The 24,769-nt window shown below is 39.5% G+C and overlaps 1 protein-coding gene across 10 annotated transcripts in view; it reads left to right on the top strand.

The window, feature by feature from the left end:
* The window catches only part of JAKMIP3 (Janus kinase and microtubule interacting protein 3), a 149,356-nt gene that overhangs the window by 102,952 nt on the left and 21,635 nt on the right, over positions 1 to 24,769 (top strand). For 5 of the 10 annotated variants that reach the window (XM_074959132.1, XM_074959129.1, XM_074959128.1 and 2 more), the window contains 8 exons: positions 1,473 to 1,592; positions 4,973 to 5,119; positions 6,122 to 6,253; positions 10,653 to 10,688; positions 12,218 to 12,277; positions 13,786 to 13,914; positions 16,300 to 16,428; positions 22,670 to 22,753. In XM_074959132.1, coding sequence (XP_074815233.1) covers positions 1,473 to 1,592; positions 4,973 to 5,119; positions 6,122 to 6,253; positions 10,653 to 10,688; positions 12,218 to 12,277; positions 13,786 to 13,914; positions 16,300 to 16,428; positions 22,670 to 22,753 — 837 coding nt within the window. The remainder of the gene's footprint in view (positions 1 to 1,472; positions 1,593 to 4,972; positions 5,120 to 6,121; positions 6,254 to 10,652; positions 10,689 to 12,217; positions 12,278 to 13,785; positions 13,915 to 16,299; positions 16,429 to 22,669; positions 22,754 to 24,769) is intronic. The other 5 variants (XM_074959131.1, XM_074959133.1, XM_074959126.1 and 2 more) reach the window with 3 other exon arrangements.

Genomic DNA, 24,769 nt, shown 5'->3' with positions numbered 1-24,769 from the left:
AATATTTACATCCTGCGAAAGAGCTTTTGCTTTCAACCAGTGGTCTAGGAAGTGAACTAAATACCTACTAACCTATTCTCCACTGTTTCTTTCATATTATGCAATATCTTATGGCATTAAATTTGTCACCTTTTTTATATTGGCTTTCTATGTAACTATGCCACCTTCCTGCTTCTGCATTAATTTGCTAATAGTAAAAATTTTCAGTTCACTGACTTCATATGTCTGTGAATATGTTAACTTTTTTCATTGTTGATTCTCATCAAGATTTATTTTGCAGCAGTTCTTAATTTTCTCAGTAAAAGTATAGATAATAGAAAAACACAAACAAAAAAATCTCTTTTATCCTTTATTCTGAGCCTCTCCTGCACCTGTTGAATGAGGAATCCTAGAACTTCTGAAAGTTCCATTAGGATCATGGACTTTAATTTGCTTGCTCTGATTAAAGTTCTGTTCTTAAGTTTTATCAAACATTGGAATAATGCTAGTGAAAGAAAAAAAAATCCTATAACTTTTGTAAATATAATGTAACTGCTCTCTGATTTAGAAGAATAAAAACATGTCTTCTTATATTTGTATTCATTTACAATTTGATTTAAACATTTTCACTTTTTGGTCGATTAAAGCATAAACCTTTATGACTGACCAGTTAGAAGCTACAGTAGGGCCACAACTTCATAGGAGAGAAACTTATGCAATAGTATAATTGCATGGACTTTCTATATTTATTTTTCAGTATTTATAAATATAATTTCCCTATAACAGACTACTTAGAGTGAGTCACATGTCTGAAATACTCATTTCAACAGTGGCATATATTGGAAACATTGCCTTAGTTTTCAATTTTTGTCTCTCATGTTTCCAAGTTTAACATTTGTGATTCTGTATTTGCATATACATACTCTTGCATTTGCATACTTTCTTACATTTCTGCTCTTTCAATTTTCTGTTGGTCTCATCTTGCAGCTTCAGTTCTAAGGCAGAAGTTCTCAACAAGAGGTCTGGGTCCCTTGAGAGGCTATGAGCAGGTTTCGTGGCGGGGGGGCACCAAGCAGGACCAGTGTTAGACTTTCTGGGGCCCAGGGGAGAAAGCTGAATCCCTGCTATGTGGGGCTGAAGCTCGGGGCTCCCAGCCCTGCCACCTGGGGCTGAAGCCAAAGCCTGAGCAACTTAGCTTTGTGGAGACCCCTGTGGCATGGAGTCCAGGCAATTGTCCTGCTTCCTAACCCTTAATGCTGGTCCTGGCTTTTAGATGCAGAAAAAGCAGTTGTGGCACGGGTGGGCCGTAGAGTTCTTGTAGCATGTTGGGGGAGCCTCGAAAAGAAAAAGGTTGAGAACCCCTGTACTAGGGCACAGATTACATTCTCCTGCGCAATCGGTCAGAAATAGTTGGATTCAGACAAGAGCAAAGTTGGTGTCTTTGAAAAAGTTTGATTTTATGAACAGTTATTTGCAGTTGGTCTTTGTTTTAGGAACAGCAGCTGGATGAAAAAGATGCCCGGCGTTTCCAACTTAAAATTGCTGAGCTAAGTGCAATCATCCGGAAGCTGGAAGATCGGAATGCATTGCTGTCAGAAGAAAGAAATGAGCTTGTAAGTAGGAACTACCGTTACACTATTAGGAAACGAATGTGTATCAGAATTTGCACTGGCAGGTGGACACTCACTAGAGACAACATTAAACTCCTTTATTATGGTTCATATGCAGAACATATTTACAGAGTAAGAGAAGATCATCTGCTTTGGAAGATTCAAGCATTAGGTAGTATTAATTCTCAGTTGATCCCCAGAGAGTGAATGGGGACATTATCCAGGCAGCATGGAAGACCTGAAGAGCGGAATGGAGGCTCTTGAATTTGTGAAAGTGGGAGCAAAAATGCACAGCTTCTTAGAGGTGCTTCCCACCTGGCAGAAAAAAACATGAGAAATGCTTATCACCATAAAATTCACTACTGCAAGAGGTCACAGAATCAAGTACTCTAGCTCGAAATTAAGGGGTAATTTTAAAACCAATCATTCAGCTGTAGCCATGCCTGTCTCCTGTAAAGGGCTAATCAAATCTCATAACCTGGTCAGCTCGCCTCATCCCACACTGTCCTATACAAAATTGATGGAAGGAGGGCAGATGTGTAAGCCTAAAAAAACAACAACTTTGGATTCAGGATTGGGTTTGGTTCAGGTTTTGGGAGAAGATTCGTACAGGCCCATATTATTCAAACTATTTGCTCCTTCTTATTGATTGCCCATACTTGTAGAATCTAATCTCTTTTGAGTTAAAAATACGCAGTGGACATATTAGATTTACTGAAAATGAGAACACCGTATGTAGAACATCGTTTGTCATCTCTGGTACAACTTTATGGGCCGCAATGGAATTCCACTAGGGCTGAACTTGGTCTGCTGTGTGTTTGAAATGCAAATTGCTGTGGCATCCATACAGAATGCTGTTTAAAGATTTGCTAGTTAATGGTATGTATGCTGTCAAACACAGAATGTATTTTACAGTACTGGTGCCATGCAGGAAAACTCCATATAGACTGAATTATGGAGAATATTAGACCAGCAATTCAACAGTGTAATCTGGGCTTAATATAGCATCCATATTAGATTACAAAATTGCTAACACTGTAAATCTGGACATTTGGCTTCTGTCAAGGTTCCTCCCCCACTCTGAACTCTAGGGTACAGATGTGGGGACCTGCATGAAAAACCTCCTAAGCTTATCTTTACCAGCTTAGGTCAAAACTTCCCCAAGGTACAAAATATTCCACCCTTTTGTCCTTGGATTGGCCGCTACCACCACCAAACAAATACTGGTTGCTGGGGAAGAGCTGTTTGGACAAGTCTTTCCCCCCAAAATACTTCCCAAAACCTTGCACCCCACTTCCTGGACAAGGTTTAGTAAAAAGCCTAACCAATTTGCCTAGGTGACTACAGACCCAGACCCTTGGATCTTAAGAACAATGAACAATCCTCCCAACACTTGCACCCCCCCTTTCCTGGGAAATGTTGGATAAAAAGCCTCACCAATTTGCATAGGTGACCACAGACCCAAACCCGTGGATCTGAGAACAATGAAGAGGCATTCAGTTTTCTTACAAAAAGACTTTTAATAGAAATAGAAGTAAATAGAAATAAAAAAAAATCCCCCCTGTAAAGTCAGGATGGTAGATACCTTACAGGGTAATTAGATTCAAAACATAGAGAACCCCTCTAGGCAAAAACCTTAAGTTACAAAAAAGATACACAGACAGAAATAGTTATTCTATTCAGCACAATTCTTTTCTCAGCCATTTAAAGAAATCATAATCTAACACGTACCTAGCTAGATTACTTACTAAAAGTTCTAAGGCTTCATTCCTGGTCTATCCCCGGCAAAGACAGAATATAGACAGACACACAGACCCTTTGTTTCTCTCCCTCGTCCCAGCTTTTGAAAGTATCTTGTCTCCTCATTGGTCATTTTGGTCAGGTGCCAGCGAGGTTACCTTTAGCTTCTTAACCCTTTACAGGTGAGAGGAGATTTCCTCTGGCCAGGAGGGATTTTAAAGGGGTTTACCCTTCCCTTTATATTTATGACAGCTTCTCTCTTTCCTTTACGCCTGGTAGTATTCCATACAATAACATAACATTGCCACAATATGTTTAGTTCATAAAACAAAGAACCCTGTTTTATTTTAAAGTAGATATTGGTTGGCATTTTTTTCCAGTGGAACCTTTAATTAAATACATCAGGTAGGAGTATATTTTTTTCTGCAGTATGCTCACACTATGCCCTTTTAAAGGGTCTCAGCCTTACAGTGGGCTTTTACGCATGAAGGATTGACAGTTTTAGTGTTAGAAAAAGTCTCCGTTGCGACAGGTTTTGTTGTTTTTAACTTATAATGAATTTTAAAAACTCTTGAAAGAGGCACTGTCAAAATGTCACCTTGTTATAACTTAGCATTTGCTCAGTCAAGTCAGTGCCCAGTATGAGCTGCTGGGCTGAGCTTGAACTGATATGTGCTCAGCTTGTTCTGTATGCTCCAGTACTAGAAATGGCACAGCAAGCAGAGTACAGATCCTGCCTCCTGTTCACTCTACCAAGCATCCAGTGCCGAGAGTTGCCAGGCTGAGCCACTCCCTGCCCGCTGAGGGGAGGGAGTGCAATCCTGTGATGACACCCTCTCCAATGACCTCTGATGTGAGGAGGGGAAAGAAGAATTTCTGAACCCTCCCTGCCCCCCACCCTCCCCACCCCACTCCCGGGGGTGAGAGTTGACATCTCTAACCCAGGTTTCTCTCCTCTGGCTTGTTGGGGGACAGAGAGAAGAACTTTCCCACAATAACAACACAAAGGAACACACAAAATACACCCAAAGTCCAGAAGAAGGAGAGGGAAATATAAATGTCTTGTGCCTGTATTCATAATGTTGAGTGATAGGTGCCACGTAAGAACCTAGATAGATAAATCAAATGGACAGATACATTTGAATCCCTGGCACCTTCATGAGATCAGCAGAAGACAGTCTGATGGAGTGCCTTGAGGACATGATCAATTTTTCCATTGATTTCAGTAGGCTTTGGAACAGGCCCCAAGTTAGCAGAAATTGGAGGGAACCTGATTTAAAAAACTGCTGCTGTCATTCTGTACCTGGCCCTGTTACATATTTTTCCCTCAATCCCCAGTACTTGACTGGATATGTGAATGAAGGGTTTGCGTGTGTAGGCAAGGGAGAGGGTTGTGTATATGGGTGAAATGAGAGTTAAAGAGGTCAAGCATCTTGCCCAAGGTCACACAGTGAGTCAATGGCAGAGACAGGAACAGAACCTAGGAATCCAAGATGACACTGATTTGCATTTTTCAAAACTGGAAGTGAATTCTATTATTATGGTAGTAAAATGACTTGAGTTTTAATACATTCTATCACTATGTTTTCAAGTGATAAATAGAAATCGCTACACTGAGTGAATGCATTCTTTTAATGTTTCAGTTAAAACGTCTAAGAGAAGCAGAAAGTCAGTATAAACCTCTCCTGGACAAAAATAAGCGTCTCAGTAGGAAGAATGAAGATTTATCCCATGCCTTACGTCGAATGGAAAATAAATTAAAATTTGTAACACAAGAGAACATAGAAATGGTAGGTTTCCCTCTTGCCACTGTCATCTATAAGAAGAGCAAATAACTTAATATATACAGTTTTGAGGAAATCAGGAATTTAACAAAAATATCATCACAAGCTTGCAGGATATTAAACAAGTGTTTTCATTGTTCTAAGTGTTTTTTCTGGTATTATGTTATACATAATAAGTGACTTATGGCTTTTGCTTATTAACCGATGATGGTCCAGTTATACAGTGGGAAAGTGGTTAAGAAACAGTTCAGGAAATGTTTTACTTTAGCTTTAAAAAAAAAAATTCTGAGCTATAGTAAAATAGTAAAATGCCTATATTTTGATCCAGCTGAATGCTCAGTAGTGCTCAGGAGAATAGGGATGCAAATGATGTCACTTGAATTGTGATTTTTGTATCACAACTGCCTTCCAGTGATTTGGAAATTTGCACCGGTGACTCAATATTTTTATTTGTTTATGTTTAAAGTTGAACATTAATGGTAGTTGAGTAAGTGAGAGATTACATGCATGCAGCAGGACCAAAAACACTTTTTTCTTAAAGTTCAGTTTCTCTCACACTCTCCAGATCCTGTCCTGCTGAAGATAATGGGAACAATTCAGAAAAGAATTAACCTCCATTTAGGATTTCTTTTGCCACATCTTTAAAATCCTCCTTCAGCGATATAAAGCTGAACAGACTGTCCTTTCCAAGACTGATGTTAATCTAAGTCCTCAGTGGGCTACCAGATGGTGCATGAGAGCTATGCAAACTGACTTTGCTCTCTAGTGACTATGAGCATGATGCCTTCCTGATGCCCTAGCTTCTAGCTTTTTCTGGCCTGAGGAGCTAGAATCCCAACTTAGATTTATTGTTTGGGGCGGGAAGTGGGGGAGGTAGAGAGAGAATCACCATCATTTTAGCAAATAGCCCAGATGAATTACTGGTTGTAAAAGGGAAGGATTATATGCTGCATGTTGGCAAAGACTTTTAATCATTTGCAATTTTGTTCTGTGTTTTTTTTTTTCCAGAGACAAAGGGCTGGGATAATAAGGAGACCAAGCTCTTTAAATGATCTTGACCAGAGTCAAGAAGAAAGAGAAGTTGAATTTCTGAGGTTACAAATTATTGAACAGCAAAATATCATAGACGAACTCTCTAAGGTAATCAAATAGCACAGCCTTCCTAGTGCTCTTGGACATAGCAAAAGAAAAGAAGATACCAAGCAAGCAGGAACAGCTTGTGTTGTCAACAAACATACAGTGATGATTTCCATGGGCTTCCCTTTATAATGGAACTGAACCTAAAGTAATATGTGGAACATTATTTGAAAGATCCCTTAACACTCAGCTCAACATTTGCATTAAGGAGCTTCTTTCAGTTATTCTGAGCTTTCTGGGAAACACACTAATGACCAGATCCTAATCCCATTAAAGTCAATGGAAAAACTCTCTTTGACTTCAATGGGAACAAGATCATGCCTAAAAACAGGAGACTTATGAAAGGGAATATTTTCCAATGTTTCAGGGTTATATTAAGATGCTTAAATCTTTTAAAATTTGTTTTCCTTTTAATAATTTCCTTTTAATAATGCTTCTTGTGATCAGCAAAGTTGAGGCTCCAGCCCACAGGTGTGTGGGGGGAGAAAATAAAATCTTGAATGGATCCTTAAGCAAGCTTCATAGTAAATTTTTTTTTAATGCTATGCAGATTTTTCTTAAACATCCCAAAGCCAGTTCTATAACAACTGTGGACCACAGGTCATCTACATGAGCTAATGCTGCTTTGGGAATTGTAAATTCCGTGAGTTTTTACTCAGAGTTTTTCACTTTGGGCAGGGGCATTAGGGAATTTCAAGTCAGCATAAATTTCGAGTGAGGAATCCCTCTGGGTTGAGGAGTGTTTATTCCATAGACAGCGAGTGTCTTCCTGGCTCACCCCCTCCTCCTCAGGGAAAGAGCAGTATGATCATAGAATCATAGAATATCAGGATTGGAAGGGACCTCAGAAGGTCATCTAGTCCAACCTCCTGCTCAAAGCAGGACCAATCCCCAACTAAATGATGTTGTAAAGGTAGCACTCCTCCATGCTTCCACACCCCTCCTCCTGGATCCACCAGGTTTTATCCCCTCTACAGGCAGTGTTGGAGGGGATGATTTAGCTTTAAAAGGTCCCAGTCTTTAGTCCTTACTTAGGTAAAATTCCAGTTACAGCAAATGAGAGTTAAACCTAGGTATGGCCTGCAGAATCCAGTTAAATAATATTCTACTGCAATACTGATTACAGCTTTAAAGTAGCACCACCACAGGATGTTAGCCACACAGAATGGAATGCTCTCACTTGCCAGCATTGTCACATCCATTGTGGGGGTTTTTCCTGAATAAATGAAAGATTTCTTGTGTCTTGTATTACAACTAAAATAATTCATACTTTTTTTTAAAAAAAAGTGTGGAAACAGGCTGTGCAATTAAGTAGAAAGCAAACAAAATGTATATACCCTTGCACTTAATAAGAAAAGGAGTACTTGTGGCACCTTAGAGACTAACAAATTTATCAGAGCATAAGCTTTCGTGAGCTACAGCTCACTTCATCGGATGCATTCAGTGGAAAATACAGTGGGGAGATTTTATATACACAGAGAACATGAAACAATGGATGTTACCATACAGACTGTAACAAGAGTGATCAGGTAAGGTGAGCTATTACCAGCAGAAGAGCGGGGTGGTGGTGGGGGAAACCTTTTGTAGTGATAATCAAGGTGGGCCATTTCCAGCACTTTACAAGAACAGTAGGAGGGGAAATAAACAAGGGGAAATAGTTTTACTTTGTGTAATGAAACATCCACCCCCAGTCTTTATTCAAGCCTAAATTAATTGTATCCAGTTTGCAAATTAATTCCAATTCAGCAGTCTCTCATTGGAGTCTGTTTTTGAAGTTTTTTTTTGTTGAAGAGTTGACACTTTTGGGTCTGTAATCAAGTGACCAAAGAGATTGAAGTGTTCTCTGACTGCTTTTTGAATGTTTTAATTCTTGATGTCTGATTTGTGTCCATTTATTCTTTTATGTAAGGACTGTCCAGTTTGGCCATTGTACATGGCAGAGGGGCATTGCTGGCCCATGATGGCATATATCACATTGGTAGATGTGCAGGTGAACGAGCCTCTGATAGTGTGGCTGATGTGATTAGGCCCAAAGTTCAGCCACCAGGTTTGCCGTGACATTATCGGGGATACTGTTCCTGACGGTTTATGGTTCATCCTGTGTGGAATGTTGGTGTAGAGGGCTTCTACATCCATCGTGGCCAGGAGGGTGTTTTCTGGAAGATCACCAATGGATTGTAGTTTCCTCAGGAAGTCAGTGGTGTCTCAAAGATAGCTGGGAGTGCTGGTAGCATAGGGCCTGAGGAGGGAGTTTACATAGCCAGACAATCCTGCTCTCAGGGTGCCAATGCCTGAGATGATGGGGCGTCCAGGATTTCCAGGTTTATGGATCTTGGGTAGCAGATAGAATACCCCTGGTCGGGGTTCTAGGGGTGTGTCTGTGACGATTTGTTCTTGTGCTTTTTCAGGGAGTTGCTTGAGCAAATGCTGTAGTTTCTTTTGGTAACCCTCAGTGGGATCAGAGGGTAATAGCTTGTAGAAAGTGGTGTTAGAGAGCTGCCTAGCAGCCTCCTGTTCATATTCCAACCTATTTGTGATGACGACAGCACCTCCTTTGTCAGCCTTTTTGATTATGATGTCAGAGTTGTTTCTGAGGCTGTGGATGGCATTGTGTTCTGCACGGCTGAGGTTATGGGGCAAGTGATGCTGCTTTTCCACAATTTCAGCCCGTGCACGTCAGCAGAAGCACTCTATTTAGAATTCCCCTCTGCCATGTACATTGGCCAAACTGGACTGTCTCTACCTAAAAGAATAAATGGACACAAATCATGTTATACCAATAAATTAAAAACCAGCAGGATCTTATTCAAGGGAAAAAGGCAAAATACCACATTTATTGTGAATACAGAAAGAATCATAGTAAGCAATTAGTTACAGCTATAACATTCCATTCAATCTCATATTTATTCACACATTCATTCACACACACACACACACACACACAGGTTCTGCAAGGTTGTTATCATAGTAAGCAGTTAGTTATAGCTATAACATTCCATTCAATCTCATATTTATTCACACACACACACACACACACACACACAGGTTCTGCAAGGTTGTTATCATAGTTACCAGCCTTAGAGTTGCTCATGCCAAGCCACTGGCCAGGTGGCCTGGACATGAGGAGGGAGCAGGGCCTTGTCAGATGCTCATCTGATGCTCCTGGAAGTTGCTTTGCAGAATCAGACCCCAAAGTTCTCACTTGTTAGAATCTATTTTTATAGGAATTTCTTCCTATGCCAGTCTTTGGGAATTGCTTCATCATGCTGTTGCTGAATCAATCAGCAGATAGCACATTCCTGACGACTCCCTGCTGCTAGATGTTATCTTGTTCTTTGGTTCTCCCATTCTTGAGGCTGTTGGGTGGATTCCAGTCTGCCCTCTGGGGGTCCTCTGGTTATTTCCACTTGACGCCTTCTTCAGCCAATGGACACTAGATTCTTAGGCTGGCACCTCCCTGATCATTCAGTTATTATCCACACCAAGCATCCATCCACATACATCCTCTATCTCTATTTTAATCACAATTGTTAATACAACAAAAGGGCGGGGAGTCTCTGGGTGCTGTTTCTGTTGTTAGAGTATTGCTTTGAGTCTCTCTCTCTGTGAATTGCTTTGAGAACAGACTCTGTCTTAGAATGTACTAACACAATTAGCAGCTTGCAAGTTTCACACATAGAGGGAGAGAAACAGTACCAAAAACCAAGAGACCTCTTAATTAGTAATACCCTGGAATTTAAACTATGGGGAATCAAACTCATTTGTGATTTTAATACAGAACTTCTTTAATATGATCCAACAATCAGACGTCAAGAATTATAACATTCAAAAACCAGTCGGAGAACACTTCAATCTCTTTGGTCACTCGATTACAGACCTAAAAGTGGCAATTCTTCAACAAAAAAACTTCAAAAACAGACTCCAACGAGAGACTGCTGAATTGGAATTAATTTGCAAACTGGATACAATTAATTTAGGCTTGAATAAAGACTGGGAGTGGATGTGTCATTACACAAAGTAAAACTATTTCCCCTTGTTTATTTCCCCTCCTACTGTTCTTGAAAAGTGCTAGAAATGGCCCACCTTGATTATCACTACAAAAGGTTTCCCTCCACCCCACTCTGCTGCTGGTAATAACTCACCTTTCCTGATCACTCTTGTGACAGTCTGTATGGTAACACCCATTGTTTCATGTTCTCTGTGTATATAAAATCTCCCCACTATATTTTCCACTGAATGCATCCGATGAAGTGAGCTGTAGCTCACGAAAGCTTATGCTCTGATAAATTTGTTAGTCTCTAAGGTGCCACAAGTACTCCTTTTCTTTTTACAGATACAGACTAACACAGCTGCTACTCTGAAACCTTGCACTTAATGACATTCTCTAATTATTTTTTATTAGACCCTTGAAACTGCTGGCTATGTGAAGAGCGTAATAGTAAGTAAGGCATATATTTAATTTCACTCTGTTCCTCTTTGTATATTTTAGGCAGTGGTTCTTTGAGATCATGCAGACCAGCTGCAACATCTCATGTTCTCTTGTATTAATGAAGTGTTTCAAAGTAATATTTGTTATGAATTTACTTTATATTCAGAGGCTAGACTTAACCCAGGGATTCTATCAATGAAGACCCTAGCAGCAGAAATTCATTGAGGTGGGAGTAAGATTGTGATACTGGAAAACAGTTTCAACTTCCCTTTCACCAGTGGGTTTTATGAAAAGACAGTACAGCCTAAAAAGTCAGCACGGGCAGTTGCTCAGACAATGCATCAATTAGTGCATCCACTTGGCAGCCTCAACAGTGGGGTCCTGTAGCCCCCTAAAATACAGAGGTGCTTCCTGAGCTGAAAACCCAGAGGGACAGTTTCCACCAAGCAGCAGTCATGCTTTCTACAATTGGCCTGAAAATAGTCTTGTCCTAGCCACACTGGCATATTGAGAACCTGTGCAATGGGACCCACTGCTGTCAGCTAAGGATCCCTTTTGCTATTGTAGATGGGCATTTACTGAGTGCAAGTCACACCTGCTAAGTTTTATTGACGAAAGTCTGTTTTCACTGCTGTCAGCACAACAAAGCCAATGAAGCTAAGGAAAAGTGATTTCTGTTCTAGTCTGCCATTCACAAAACTATTGGCACTATTTTTCTGTTTGTACAATCTTCATTACTGGTGATGATGTCAGCAGCAATAAGAATATGTGATCAATCTGTCCCATAATATGTTTTGAATCCTGTTAGGAAATGAATGAGCTGGAGGATAATAGGGATTGGTCTTTTCTTTTAATCTTTATTGTTTTATCAATATTGGGGCTTTTCTTTGTTAACCCCCCAGAACAAAACATTTTTCATAATGTGTTAAAATTCATTACCACTAGTATTAGATCTTTCATAATAGCCACTGAATAAAAATACTTCCTGATAACAGAAAAAGCTGAAGCCTGATCTTCAGAGGTGCTGAGCCCCCACAGTTCCTGTTAAGGTCAACTGAAGTTATGTGAACTCAGCACTTTTGAAAATCAGGCCCTGAATTTTCTGCAGTTGGGTCAGATGACAAGTGCCCATGGTTTCATTTGAAAATAATAGAAGCCATGCACACATCCACAAACAGTATTTACCCCTGCATCTCAATACTGCCAGGATATTCCATAACACAGAATTCAATGAGTGTTCTGCCCATGGAGCTTCTGTAAAATCAGGCCCAGGATGTCATGTATGGTATGGAGCAGTCAGGATTTTCATCTATAGACTCAAACAACTGATATGTTCTGACTACAAACTTGCAATATTTTGGAGAGCAGTTAGTATTTGATTGATGAAAAATTGTCTATTTCTCATTGCATTATAATGCAATGGCTGGTACTGAAACTACTTTTGGCCAATTTGAAGGATAATGCAAACATTTACACAGAGCAATTAAAAGATAAAACACTGACATTAGCTAACAAATGTATCGAATTCATTTTTCCAGGAACGTGATAAGCTTTTAAGGTATAGGAAACAAAGGAAGAAAATGACAAAACTCCCTAAGGTAAAAAATAAAGTTTAAATCTATATTTATTTGTATAGAGCTGATGAGCACAATGTCTTGCTTAGTGACATCAATGGTCGATACAAGTGCTCAGCAACTCTCAAAATCTGGCAGCACGGGTGCATGCTGGCTCTACTGAGGTCAATGGGGACAGGATTGCACCTTAAGGATCCAGCGTTCAGCAAGCAAAAACTGACTTAAACTTAGAAGTGACTTTTGAGTCTTTGGTGTAGGTCAAGCAGTTTAAGAACAATCCTAAATAGATTTTTATGGTCATCTAAAACAAGAATGTGTGGATTGATTTTGTGGGTGGAGCATGGAAGAACATTGTCATCTTTCTCACCCCCAATTTCACCCTTGGTGTTGGTAATATTAATCCGTGATATATAATACATGTACTATAGGAAGTCAACTGTTTAAACTGCACATTGTTTGCTTTTTAATATGTGCGCTTTAATACACAAACTGTACTGTGCATAGTTTGAGCATCCCTCAGGAACTCAATAACATGTGACAATTTGTGTATAGAGTAGACAGCTTCTGTGAATTAGAAAATCATGAAGTTAACTCATTTTTTACAACAGTGCCTAAAAATGTGTGTCAGATGTAAATAATTCATTATAAAATTGAGCAACATGCACAAAAATGATTGGTCATAAGCAGCAGCAGCATTACAATTAGTGCTCAGTGGGATGGAAGAAGGAAATATTAATGACAAAGTCTGTCTGATGGATAATTAATGTACTTGTGCAGTGGTTGGAGAGGGTGAAAAGTCAAGGAGCGGAATTAGTAGTAAACTATACGCTAGGTGAAGGGTCAAAGCCTCAGCGGGGTTACAGAAGGTGTAAATCAGAGCAGTGGCCCTTGTGTTTTATGTGAAAATTCAATCCCTAACTACTGTGGGCCAAACAAATCCCAGACTAATTGTACAAGGCTAGGCATGTGCTGGTATGTATGTACACAAACACATACAGCTGGATGGGGGAATGGATGATGTGGCTAAAGAACTACATACTGCCTAAAATTTGAAGCAAACTAAATAAAATAAATATGACAAAGCACTTCTAAGAGAGGACTCCATGCTTCCAAATAACATGTAAAATAACCCACTCAGCAAATTAAAGCAACATACTGTTTTACTAGAACATTATGGATGGTCTAAAAAAAGTTTACCACCAATTTATAAGGAAGCAACTTCTGTATTTAGAAATAAGTAACAGATTGGAAACTCTCCTGATATTTTAGTATGAGAACAATTCATTTTCCCCTGAGAGAGTTCATTAAAACAAATAGAGGGAAACCACACTTTGAAAAGCATATCGCTGTATGCTGAAGCAGAGTACAAAGTCTAGAATACAAATTTTCTGTTTAAGCCACACTCTGCTTCAGAATTACTGGAGATGTACATCAGAGGGTTTTTCAGACATTTAAGGGGCTCAGCTGGCTATGCCATATTGTAAGGTTTATTTGCATTGTTCAGCTGCACTTACACATTGTCATTTGGTCAGAAGCCGGTTGTGGAGACATTTTTTGGCTATGATGAAGAAGCTTCTCTGGAGTCTGATGGTTCTTCTATCTCGTATCAAACTGACAGAACAGATCAAACGCCTTGCACTCCTGATGATGACTTGGAAGAGGTATTTTTTCATTAATCTAGAATATATGATGTCACTTAAATTTATCCTGTGTATTCTTATATCTAACTCAGAATTGTTGATCATATTATTAAGACAATTATCCTGCCCTTGTTTATTGAGAACTCCACATTGATGTACCCTTTAACTAGAAAACTAAAATCTGGTGTAGTCAAATGATCATGAGCTTAATCCTATGCATGGAGGCTGATCTTTTGGGGGCCAGTCCTTAGTCACCCACTATTGTTGGCAAAACCCTGAAACTTTATGTAATCTCTATCCCTAGAAGTGTGGGGCTTAGCAGATTTTTAGGGGTGGGAATACTGAAAAGGCTGTGCGGACCTTATGAAGTGTTTTGGCTGGGAAGATTCATATTGGGATTGAATGCATATTTAGCTTCACATATAAACTGAGCTCAACATTCATCTTATCCAATGACTTCACATTTTGACATAAGGGTTTGTCTGCACTACAAGCATAACAGTGCCACAGCTGCAGCTTTGCAGCTACGCCGCTATAGCATTGCAACGTTCACGTGACAGTGACAGAGCGGCTTTTTCTGTCACTGTAGTAAATTCACCCCCTCGAGAGGCAGTAGCTAGGCTTTGATTAAAGAATTTTTCCATCCACTCAGCTGCGACTACCATGCAGGTTAGGTCAACCTAATTGTGTTGCAGAGGGCGTGAAATTTTCACAGCCTTGAGCAATATAACTAGGTCAACCTAAGTTTCAGGTGTATTTTCAGAGCACAGCCTGAATCCATATTGAATGGAATTGTCCAAATCCATGGTGTGAGCCAAGGCAGCAGAAAGACTCTGTAAGTACTTCTGTTTTTTCACCAGCCCCTCAACAGAGGTCGCCATTCTGCAGTTTCTGATGTCAGAATAAGAAGAGGCAGCTGTTAAGAAATACTGCAGGCAGGCACCAGTAGCCAAATACCACCTGTATTTTGAAGACTATTCCCAAAAGTACATTCCAGATAAAGTCAGTGCGTGTTTTCAGAATATCATGTCAGATCTATGGACCATTACCTGTCTCTAGGCTCCAGCAAGAACATTGCTATAGAAAAAAATAAGCCCCATGATAGTGAAATATGTTTTTACAGCATCTGATTCTTTAATACCTGCATCATTTCAATCAGCCCTTCACCATCTGTTTTACAGTTTAATTGCAGATTTCTAAAGAAGGGAATGTAATCATTCATATCCGTGTTATAGCTGGCTACACGATTTAAGTGTGTGTGTGAGAGAGAGAAACATGAATCTGTTGATTCATTTTTAATACACACATTGAGCAAATACTTCTCCTTATTCCTATAGCATGAAATTCACTCGTGCAGACAGTTGGCTCAAGTTCTGTGCACCACTGAAGTTGCATATAAGCCTTCAAAATAGTCCTGGCTATTGCATAGAGTGAATTTCACTTATATCAAATTCATTATATTAATGAACCATACTAATGTAGTACAGCATTAAAGCAGGATATGTAAAGAAGATCAACGAGAGGTGCTGAAGATCCACATCTCCCATTTGGTACATCTATACTGAAATAAAAGACCAGCAGCAGCATAGCCAAGGTTGCCCTTGATCAGCTGACTTGGTCTTGCAGGGTTCAGGCTGCGGGGCTAAAAAATTGCAGTGTAGGTGTTTGGACTCGGGCTGGAGCTTGGGCTCTGTAACTCCATGAGGGTGCTGGGTGTCAGAGCCTGGGCGCCAGCCCAACTCCAAACACCTGCGCTGCATTTTTTAGCCACACAGCCCGAGCCCCATCGGCATGAGTCAGTTGACCCCGGCTCTGAGACTCGGTGCCATGGTGTTTTTTTATTGCAATGTAGACGTATCCATTGACTTCAGTGGTAGCTGTGGATGGTCAGTGTCTCTGAAAATCAGGTCATCCATTCACTATTCATTCCTTGTCTTTGTCTCATTTGAAGAACGTAGTACCAATGCAAATGTCATATGTTACTTCAGAAATGCCATTGGCACATCACCAGTGGCGACAGTGTGTGGTGCAGTGATTTAGAGTCGGTTCAACAGTCACAGTGCTTCATGGATGACATACTCTGCATCTTTCTGCAAAAAGGAGGAACTTTTCTTCATGATGGTTGTGATCAGCAGTGCTGGCAAGTAGTGCTAACTCTGAAAGAAAGACACATCTTGCATTTCAGTGAAGTGTGTCTACGTGATATTTTCCTGGGAAGACTGAAATAACTAGAGAGCACTTAAACAACACCTTATGAACAGCACTTGCTAATTCGTATTTTAAAAGTACTATAAATTATTGGCTCTAATGTCACCAACTTCCTTCTTCAGAGAAAATACATATAGGATTCTGTTAGGCTTTCTTTACTTTCAGTTTTGGAAGAATCAATTTTTTTTTTCATTTCAGGGCATGGCCAAAGAAGAAACAGAATTGAGATTTCGGCAGTTGACAATGGAATATCAGGCTTTGCAACGAGCATATGCTCTGTTGCAAGAACAGGTTGGAGGAACATTGGATGCAGAACGAGAAGTTAAGGTCTAAATGGCTTATATTACATGAAAATAAAGGATTGTAATTATGTACATTTTTCTAATTTTACTTGCTCAGGTTGTTGTGATAATGGGCCAGATCTTTGGCTGGTGTAAATCGGGGTAGTGCCATTGAAGATCAAGAAGCTATGTCAATTTACACCAGCTGAGGATCTGGTCTGCAGTAGTTTAATATGCATGTATATATGATATAATCATAAGTTTATAAAGTGCCTTTCACAATGATAGGTTCCAAAGTGATACACTGGGTAAACTCAGAGATTGTGCCACCAACCATTTCTGGGCCAAAACACAACAACAGTATATAGAAGTTTAGGAGAAGAAGGGAAGATTATCTTCCAAATAAAATTGCAGCTAGACTGTAGATTGAGTGAAAGTAATTACTCAGATTAGAATTTGACCAGGATATGAAGGGGTACTGCACAGTCAATTGTATGTTAGTAGTAGTTGAAAAAGAGTTAAATTGGGTTTCAACATTTTTCAGGAGGCTTCTCTTTTTCCCCCTCCTTTGTTTTCCTTTAATCATCCATGGCACTTGCTGATGTGGCCAGAAAAAACACCTGTTTGATATTCCTCATGGTAGTGTCTCTCCATAATATTGTCTTCTGTGAATAACTAATGCGTCTACACTGCTCTCTCAAATGCAGTGTTGTAATTTATGGTCTCTAAAAGCAGTCAGATTTCCACTCTCTTACACTGAAGTGCTGGTTGCTGAAGAAACCATGGCTAATGCATTTATATTTTTATACCACTGATCAGCTTACAAGAGTGTCAAGCAGAATATTTTATGGAAAATTAAGCTTCCTGTCTGTAAAAATCTATTACCAATATTCTTAAATAGTTAATGCCCAAAATTCAAACCTGGATTTACTGAGATTACATGATTCTGCATAACATTTTTAAAAGGCTTATAGTTCAAAACGAGATTCATTTTCTTAATTGAATTGCAAAAGTACTATTTCATTGTGCCTTTCTATCTTCCTCAGATGGCCCCTTAGAAAGGTAGTTGCAGCTAATTACCTCCTTTAATTTACATTATAAATACATATCTGTATTGTAATATGAATAAATTATTCATTATAAAGTGCTGGAAGGACAATTAATACAGTCACATTTAATTTTACTATTTGAAAATTGATTGAAAGGATTAGAATATATCTGGTGTGGACAAAGAACAAAATATGTACATATTAATTCTGCCCTGACCTCCACTCTATGCAATCTCATTCATGGAGGTACTCCTACAAGCTCTCAATTTGGCTCTAAATCTATTATGTAAGTGATGGATCAGTCACTTTCACTTTTCATGAGCACGTTGTTCCAGGAGAGTCCAACACAGTCTTAGGGCAAAATGGCCATATTAGCAATAACTTTATTAAAATTATAAAAAGTTTCAAATATTAGTACAACCATGAATATTTCCTACAGCAGTGGGGTAGTCTGATTGCTTTCCCAACCCATAACCAAATTAAACACAAAATGGATAACCCCACTTTCCCCTGCTTGAGTTCTAAGATTGAATCAATATTTTGGCTTTTCAGACCTGGCCATCTAGGTAATGCTTCATTTCCACTAAGTAACTTAAAGTAATGGGTAGGCAATTCCACAGCAGTCTATACTGCTGGGTTCTCTAATATTCTTGCAAGTAGACTAATCCCTTGTCTCTCAGATAGCCAGATTGAGAGATAAGTATTGTCTCACTCTATTTGATCTGTGAAACAGTTTTAGAAATTAATCTTCTTTAAGGCCTGCCTGCTATCTGCTCTGACATGGTAGAAGTTGCAAACATTAAGAAAGTGATGGTGAAACAAGAAGCAACTACAAACATGAAATAATTCAACGTTTCCCAATACAAAACAAACAAAACCCCACACACAAGAAGGAAAATTCACCCAGATAATAAAAACAATTAAATAAGGCAAAACAAAATATAATTACAAGGTTTCGGTGTTAACTGGCTAACTACCTGCCTCACTAACTACCTCAGTAGGTTTATAGGTGGGGAAAACTTCCTGGGATTGGGGTTGTCAGGTGCAAAAGGAGCAGAACTGGTCTTTTCCTCATGCTGTCTGCAACCTGCCCAACCACATTTATAGGCCACCAAGCTACCCTTGTTCTCAGCAGAGTAATCATGTGATCCAAAAGGTACCTTGCCTGAAGCAGAGGTTGAGGGTACAATGAGAACCCTCAACGGCTTTACAATTGAGTTCCTCTTAATGGTAAACTTGTTTAACACAGATTGTATTATTTGCAAATTGCCAGTTCCAGTTAAACAATATATTCTCCGTTTATACTTGGGTAATTTTGCTATTGCCTTGGGAAGAAGCAGTAAAGTATCCATTGAGATTAGTTCTTTCCAGAGTTCTGTTCCAAGTAAAATGGGCAACTTTCTTTAAAACATAAACTGAAAAACTTTTTACCTGCCAATACTTCAGCTCCGGGCTCTCTGTTGTGCCTGCAAGACCTGATGGCAATGCTAATATTTAGTTCCAGAGTAACAGCTGTGTTAGTCTGTATTCGCAAAAAGAAAAGGAGTACTTGTGGCACCTTAGACTCCTTTTCTTTTTTGCTAATATTTAGTGTAAGCATCAATAGTCCTTGTTTTATTTTTTAACTGTTAGTGGGGACATCAGCTGAGTAGGAAGAAGTGAACCCTGAACTCAGCTCTTGGCATGAAAGCAGAAGAGGAGTTGAATTTGGATCATTTTGTTTTCAGATGTGTTTGTTTATAGATTTTAAATCTATATATGCTCTAAAATTCACTTACTCTGAAAATATATATTCTCAACCAAACTGAGTGCAGGAATAAACAAAAGAGTTGCCCTCATGTATGTTGAGAAGCTAGCAAAAAGCCAGCTACAAGGTCATCTAATTAAAACTAATGTTCTAGACTTGGCACAATCTAGATTCAGTCCAGGTCACAGAACTGAAACCTCTAGACTTGGCACTGATAGATGATTTCCTCTTGTAAAATTGGTTAGAGGACAGATATGGATTGTCATCCTACTGGACCTCTCTGCAGTATTCAACACTGTTGACCATGAGAGTCTGCTGTCTCACCTAAAAGAGGTGGCAGGGATCCAAGGTAATGTACTAAAATGGGTTGTGTCCTTCCTGGAAGGATGGTGCTAACAAATAGTGATGGAAAACTGCAGCTCCACTGATAGATCCTGCACTTGTGGAGTTCCACAACGACCAATTCTCTCTCCAGTCTTTTTCAACATCTGCATGCAACCATTAGGTGAACTGGTCAGATGACACAAAGACTCAAGTGTTGGCAATATGCAGCTGATACACAGTTCTATCCATCCTTCACCACATATGACCACTACACCAAGATGGCCCAGTGATCAGCACTTGGATAAAGAACAGCTGCTTGAAGCTGAACCCAAGCAAGACAGAGGTGATGCTGATGGGCAAAGTCAAGTATTTTGAAGAGCTTGCAACCACAGTGCAGTCTCCTTTGGTTGAAGATACACACTCACAATTGGTCAATTCAGTCCATAGTCTAGGAATATTCTTGGATTCCTCACTGACACCAAGCTCTCTCATATCAGCATTTGTGAGTAATGCTTTCTACCACCTCTACTTGATTAGGAAACTCTGTCCCCTCCTGGTGGACGAAGACCTGGTCTCAGTTATACATGCATTTGTCACCTCTCAGATGGATTACAGCAATACAATACAAACTGGACATCAAGCCTTCAGTATTTAGGAAACTCCAATTAGTTCAGAATGCTGTAGTGCATCTTTTGAGCAATACAGGCTACCAAGAACATATCAAAACTGTGTTCTGCTCCCTATCTTGGCTTCCCCTAGACTAGGGTTTCAGTCCTTATCTTCAAAGCCCTCCATGGTATGGGCCCAGAGAATCTAAAGGATCATCCAAAGCTCCAGGACAAAGAGTGTGGTCAACAACTTCACTCCTCAGACACAATGGAACTCTCAATAATAAGAGTGGATAATAATAAGAGAGGCAGTTTCCACAGTATGCATCCGATGAAGTGAGCTGTAGCTCACGAAAGCTTATGCTCAAATAAATTGGTTAGTCTCTAAGGTGCCACAAGTACTCCTTTTCTTTTTGCAAATACAGACTAACACGGCTGTTACTCTGAAACCAATAATAAGAGTAAAGCTCACCCCAAGGAGACTGAACTTTTTCTGGGGATAGTCCAAGACTCTGTAATGAACTCCCCTCAAAACTAAGGACTGTCACAAACCTCACCACTTTCCACTTCAAGTGCAAAAGCATTTCTTTGGTCTTGCCTTCTCTAATATAAACACAGCAATGGATCCATTAAAAAGACACACCTACCAAAAGAAGACACTCAGCTGCATATGCTTTTTCCCCTGGGAAGAGGATGAGAGAACAAATAACATGTGACGGATGTGTAGTCATGTTGCTTAAGGCACTACTGCAAGTGCTCAGATACTATGGTGATGAGCACAGTATAAAAATCTATATAGAATAGAATGCCATTGTGGTAGAACACATGCCTGTATTCATACCCTACACACTATTGTAATCTTTGTACAAAATATGCCTTGTAAGGTATCATTTGAAAACTCATAATTTGCTGGTCAATATTGTCCTGGTAAATATGTGTGGCAACATTGTATGTACAGTTATAAGATTCCCCTGTATGATGTTATTAATTAATACATGTTCCAAATGCCACAGCCCTGGCCAGGCAAAAGTCAGGTCTGTCCTAAATGAAGGAAGGAATGTGTGCTTGCCTTAATTTGCATTTCAGCAGTAAACAGAATCATCACACAGGGAGGGGAAACAAAGGAAATTCTAAGAGGGGGGAAAAAAGCCATCAGGGAACATTCTTCCACATAGTCTCTTTGTCTCCTGGGTCTCAGTTGGAAATGTTTTTCAAGAGGGGAACTGAAACTGTAAAAAAGAAGGGACAATCACAAAGATAGCCCTCTCTCCCTGCCCTTCACATTCACTGCACTTGAAGAGACAAAGGAAGCAGCTGTTGGATTCTGGGGGAGGGGACCTAAAAAGTTAGTCAGTAAGACTGCAGATAGCATGTGGCGAGAGAACTTTTGCTTTGATCTAATGTAGTTTGCTAAGTTAGGCTTCAGTAAGTGTTTTATCTTTATTTTTCTTGTAATCATTTCTGACTTTTATGCCTCATTTCTTACTTAAAGTCTATCTCTTTGTAGTTAATCAACTTATTTTATTGAATCCAGTATGTTCAAGTTGGTATCTGTGTAACTCCAGTTGTGTCAACAAGTTATGTGTGTATTTTTCCCTTAAAGGAATAATGGACTAAATATATATTTACTATCCCAGAGAGGGCTAGGTGGTACAGGAAATATATTTCTGGGGCAAAATACAGGACTGGGGTGTGTGTTGGGGTCACCCTGTAGCATAACCAAGGCAGGTAAGAGCCCAGGTATTGCTGACTGGTTGCAGCACACACACAGACACAGCTGGGAGTGATTTACATTTTGAAAGGAATGACACAGCTACTCATTAGCCTGGATTGTACCCTGGTATGTCACACCCATACATCCATATTTTATGTATAAAAATAGTTAAGAATTAGAATTAGCTTTATTCTCCATAAAATATATACATCACATTTACAGAAAGGTGTTGGACTGTGAACTAGTTTCCCTTGGCCTTTTTCCTTGAAATCTATGTATAGTACAGTTAAACATTTGTGTACTCAAAATTATGGTCATAAATGTAGAGGCTGTTTTTGACAATTTGTGCCATCGTATTTGTTGGTCTCTTTTAAATCAGTTTAAAACAACAAAAATACAGGTAGAAGTCAAGCATGCCCCTCAGCCTATTAATGTATCTTTCCTCCCATTCTTATGGGAAAACAAATCTCGATGTTACTCCATTTGCTTTTTTAAACATCCTGTTTTGATAGAACTGGATAAGGGCAAAAACTCTTCTGATCTGTGAACAAAGAGTGTAACAAATATTCGAATGTAAGAAGCAATTCATCTTTTGCTGTTTAAGTGGCTAGTTAACTGTATGATGTTCATTTTAATCTTAAATTCTATCTTAAAATTATTATCCCATCATACAAGTTTTCCTTTTAAAATTTTTAATGATTGGCCCTGTTATAGGTACTTCACTGCAAATTACTTCCCCCAAAATTCTTTAATGAGTATTTGATATATTTTAAGTGTTTGATGTATCTACATTAGCATTTTGGCTTTTAGAGAAAGTTTGATGTATCTTTTCTCATATCCTACAGACGCGTGAGCAGCTCCAAGCAGAAATACACAGATCACAAGCTCAAATAGAGGACCTAGAAAAGGCACTTGCTGAGCAGGGACAGGTAATGTACTCTGAGAAAAATATTCATTACTGCAGTCTCTAAGGATAACTAGCTGTTCTGTATATTTTCTGCAAAAGAAACATATACTCACATTATAAAGTCTGTCATATATGATAAAAGACAGTCAAATATTTTAGGAAGTATCACTTTGATAATACTTCCTAAAATATTTGTCCCCCTTTTAATTACAAAATACATCTATCAAGCAGCAGTTATGTGTCGTTATTGACACTCTTAAATCGATTTAACTGCCCTTGCATAATTATGGGAATCCCCTTCAAACTCTGTACCATTGGATTAGGAGAGATTAATATCACATTATTCAACAAATGAGTTGAATAATTCATTAGAACTGAACATTAAATCCATTCTATCTAGGGTTGAGTGAATACGGAAAGAAAAACGTGTGAATATTCATTCATGTGCACAAAGAGAACTTTAAATATGTGAATGTGAAAATTATACACTAAAAACCTGAATCAAAGAGTTATGCTTATCCAGGCATGGAATACACTCTGTTACCTGGGGGCTAGACTCTCAGTTGATATAAATCTGTATATCTCTATTGAAGTCAATGGAACTACACAGATTTACTTACCTATATGACAGGTTTCAGAGTAGCAGCCGTGTTAGTCTGTATCCACAAAAAGAAAAGGAGTACTTGTGGCACCTTAGAGACTAACAAATTTATTTGAGCATAAGCTTTCATGAGCTACAGCTCACTTCATCGGATGCATACCGTGGAAAATACAGTGGGGAGATTTATATACACAGAGAACATGAAACAATGGGTGTTACCATATACACTGTAAGGAGAGTGATCAGGTAAGGTGAGCTATTACCAGCAGAAGAGCGGGGCGGGGAAACCTTTTATAGTGATAATCAAGGTGGGTCATTTCCAGCAGTTGACAAGAATGTCTGAGGAACAGTGGGCGGGGGGGGAGGGGGAAATAAACATGGGGAAATAGTTTTACTTTGTGTAATGACCCATCCACTCCCAGTCTTTATTCAAGCCTAGGTTAATTGTATCCAGTTTGCAAATTAATTCCAATTCAGCAGTCTCTCGTTGGAGTCTGTTTTTGAAGGTTTTTTTGTTGAAGAATTGCCACTTTTAGGTCTGTAATCGAGTGACCAGAGAGATTGGAGTGTTCTCCGACTGGTTTTTGAATGTTATAATTCTTGACGTCTGATTTGTGTCCATTTATTCTTTTACGTAGAGACTGTCCAGTTTGGCCAATGTACATGGCAGAGGGGCATTGCTGGCACATGATGGCATATATCACATTGGCAGATGTGCAGGTGAACGAGCCTCTGATAGTGTGGCTGATGTGATTAGGCCCTATGATGGTGTCCCCTGAATAGATATGTGGGCACAAGTTGGCAACGGGCTTTGTTGCAAGGATAGGTTCCTGGGTTAGTGGTTCTGTTGTGTGGTGTGTGGTTGCTGGTGAATATTTGCTTCAGGTTGCTGGGCTGTCTGTAAGCAAGGACTGGCCTGTCTCCCAAGATCTGTGAGAGTGATGGGTCATCTTTCAGGATAGGTTGTAGATCCTTGATGATGCGTTGGAGAGGTTTTAGTTGGGGGCTGAAGGTGACGGCTAGTGGCATCCTGTTATTTTCTTTGTTGGGCCTGTTCTATAGTAGGTAACTTCTGGATACTCTTCTGGCTCTGTCAATCTGTTTCTTCACTTCAGCAGGTGGGTATTGTAGTTGTAAGAATGCTTGATAGAGATCTTGTAGGTGTTTGTCTCTGTCTGAGGGGTTGGAGCAAATGCGGTTGTATCGTCGAGCTTGGCTGTAGATAATGGATCGTGTGGTGCGGTCTGGATGAAAGCTGAAGGCATGTAGGTAGGCATAGTGGTAGGCATAGAGGTCAGTTGGTTTCCGGTATAGGGTGATGTTTATGTGACCATTGCTTATTAGCACCGTAGTGTCCAGGAAGTGGATCTCTTGTGTGGACTGGTCCAGGCTGAGGTTGATGGTGGGATGGAAATTGTTGAAATCATGGTGGAATTG

This window comes from Natator depressus, chromosome 7 (genome assembly GCF_965152275.1).
Source record: "Natator depressus isolate rNatDep1 chromosome 7, rNatDep2.hap1, whole genome shotgun sequence".
In the NCBI taxonomy this organism is placed as follows: domain Eukaryota; kingdom Metazoa; phylum Chordata; order Testudines; family Cheloniidae; genus Natator; species Natator depressus.
This window is presented reverse-complemented; position numbering and strand designations above follow the sequence as displayed.